Source organism: Apium graveolens, chromosome 9 (genome assembly GCF_009905375.1).
Source record: "Apium graveolens cultivar Ventura chromosome 9, ASM990537v1, whole genome shotgun sequence".
Lineage (NCBI taxonomy): Eukaryota > Viridiplantae > Streptophyta > Magnoliopsida > Apiales > Apiaceae > Apium > Apium graveolens.
In genome coordinates this window covers 248,220,622-248,223,325 of record NC_133655.1, presented here as the reverse complement: position 1 = coordinate 248,223,325, position 2,704 = coordinate 248,220,622, and the positions used below count along the sequence as shown (strand labels likewise).

Below are 2,704 nucleotides of genomic sequence, written 5' to 3'. Positions count from 1 at the left end.
TACGGCAAGTCCTTCACAAACCAGAGTCATCGGGAAGAATGTTGAAATGGGCTGTGGAGTTGGGACAATTTGACTTGGAATACAGGCCCCAGACAGCAATTAAGGACAAGACCTAGCTGATTTCTTGTTAGAATTTGACTCTGTTGTTGATGATAAGACTTTGGTGGTGCACCAACCCCTCCACAACGAGGAATCTCTGGAAAAATCCCACATCCCTAGTGGATCTTGCATGTAGATGGGGAGTTAACAATGGAGGAGCAGGGGCGGGCATAGTACTCGTGTCTCCGGAAGGCCATCATCTGATGAGCGCGATTCACTTCAAATTTTATGCGACAAATAATGCTGCGGAGTATGAAGCATTGATTAATGGTCTAAAGATCGCTTTGGAAATGGGGTGTGAAACTTAATTACAAAGAGTGACTCGGAGCTGGTGGTGAATCAGGTGAATGGGGGGTTTCAGGCGCGAGGCCCGCGAACGGAATTGTACTTGAGATGCATGCAGCGCTTGATTGGAAAGTTCAGGGAGGTTAGGGTGGAATGTGTACCGCGGGAAAAGAACAACAACGCGATTGCTCTAGAAAAAATGGGCTCGCAGGCTGTGTTGTTGGGATCTATACCTTTAGAAATCCAAGAAGTTCCTAGTATCCCGGAGATAGAGACAATGCAAGTAGATGAGGCTCCCAAGGAAACATGGATGACACCCATTATTACCTACATTCACAAGGGAACATTTCTTGAAGATAAGTTCAAGGCTCGGCGACTCCGCTACCAGGCTGCAAGGTATGTGGTGTACGATGGAGTTCTGTATAAGAGAGGTTTCAATCAACCGTTGCTCAGATGTGTCGATGAAGAAGAAGGGAATTATATCCTAAGGGAAGTGCATGAAGGAATTAATGGTAATCACTCGGGGGGTAACTCGTTAGCAATGAAAGTTTTGTGCCAAGGATATTATTAGCCTACGATGAAAGAAGATGCGGTGAATTTCGTAAGAGCATGCGATCGCTGCCAACGCTTTGCAAACTACTCATCTATGCCAGCGACGCTCTTGACATCTATGGTAAGCCCGTGGCCATTTTCCATGTGGGGAATAGATCCTATTGGCGAGTTCCCCAAGGCTAAAGGGGATGTCAAGTATGCGGTAGTCGCGATTGATTACTTTACTAAATGGGCAGAAGCAATGTCGTTATGCGTGTAAAAGGATGGGCAAACATATGCATAAAGTGACATTTTCGTGTAATGCATCCTACTAAAATGAAGAAATAAGATGCTAATTTTGTAGCTTTAGACATGCCCAAAGATATACGACGCGTCATCTCTCATATATACTTACCTTGTTCTAAATCAAATTGCTTACTGATATCAATCTCAATTACTTCTTCGGTACTAAGGCCCCTGGTTTTTTCTGAGGCTGTGAGAACGGGTTTGCCATTATGAAACTCGCGGAATTTGCTGATAGAACCAACCCGGGCGGACAAGGCGCCCACTAGTTTGAGGTTGTCTTATGTGATCATATCCTAGAGATTGAAATGCTCATCAGCATATTCTAAGACTTTCTCCGCTCTGTTCTTCTTTTTTCCTTTTAATTCTTTTTGGGTTCTTTTGTCTAGAAGAAAAGAGAAGAAAAGTAAGTAATAAAACGATGTGGAAACAGAAGAGGACGCTTCATAAATATAGGCGCGTCCACAGAGTGAAACTTACTTGGCTCAAGGTTGAAACGGACACGGGCTCGCTTTACATCAAAAATGTAGAAGAAGGGTTCCTTTCAGTCTCATTCATGGCTGATATTTCCCTCATTCAAACATTTATTATTCAGCCGTTTTTAGACTAAAAGGAAAAGATAGCCTGGGATGGATTTTCTGATACTATAGAAAAAGCTGAATTCCTTAATGGAGGGCGCGCCCAACCCGAGATTATGATACATCATGAACAAAGCCCAAGCAAGTTTGTAAGAGTTAGGAGATAGTTGTACAGGGGCCATATCATACCATCTTAAAATTTTCTTGATGAATGGGTGTAAGGGCGCGCCCACGGCTAGAGAGATTAGTTTTTGTGTAAGCACCATTCTGGGAATCCTTTGATTTCCAATGTTAAAGATGTGTGGCCTCATTGTTCGAAGAGCGCCCAGATGCCCTTCATGTCATAATACTTCATGCACCACTGGATCTCCAGGTCAGTCACAGTGGAGTCAATAGCTACATAAGCTAGCTTGTTTTCCTTTTTCCTCCGAGCATTTTTCTCTGCCTCTGTTAGGGGATGAAGTTTTGTCCAGTCACAATCCACTTCAACATCTGAGGGTTCCCAGTGTTCTAGGGGAGGATCGGATTTTTGAGGAGACACACGATACTTTTCAGGGTCAGGAATCTTCCTCTAAAATTCACTTACGCTAAGAGGGGACGCGTCCTGAGAGTGTGATGCGCCCTGAGGGGGAGACACATCATCATCAGAAGTAGCTTTATATTTTTGGGGATTGCTGGATGATGGATGGATTTCATCATCGGTCCAATCCTCCATGGCCGCTCTTGTATTAAAGATTGGGGTTCTCTTACGTTTTGTTCTTCTCTTTCCCATCCTAGAGCTTAAAGGAACATGATCCATAGATTCGGGGCTGGAATCTGACATTATAGAAATCTTTGATTTGAGAGATTCAAAGACGCGTGTTTCTGCTTCAAGAAAGGAACTCGTCATTTGAAATTCAGGGAGTTCA

The 2,704-nt window shown here is 43.7% G+C and overlaps 1 protein-coding gene across 1 annotated transcript; it reads left to right on the top strand.

Moving 5' to 3' along the window:
* Window positions 1-496: 496 nt before the first annotated feature.
* LOC141686130 (uncharacterized) lies at window positions 497-955 on the top strand. Its single transcript, XM_074491185.1, has one exon. It carries the CDS (start codon window positions 497-499, stop codon window positions 953-955), a length of 459 nt encoding a protein of 152 aa, XP_074347286.1.
* The last annotated feature ends 1,749 nt before the right edge of the window (window positions 956-2,704 follow it).

Bases quoted from the DNA above. Each gene is read 5' to 3' on its own strand.
- LOC141686130 (XM_074491185.1), top strand. From the start codon at position 497: ATGCAGCGCTTGATTGGAAAGTTCAGGGAGGTTAGGGTGGAATGTGTA.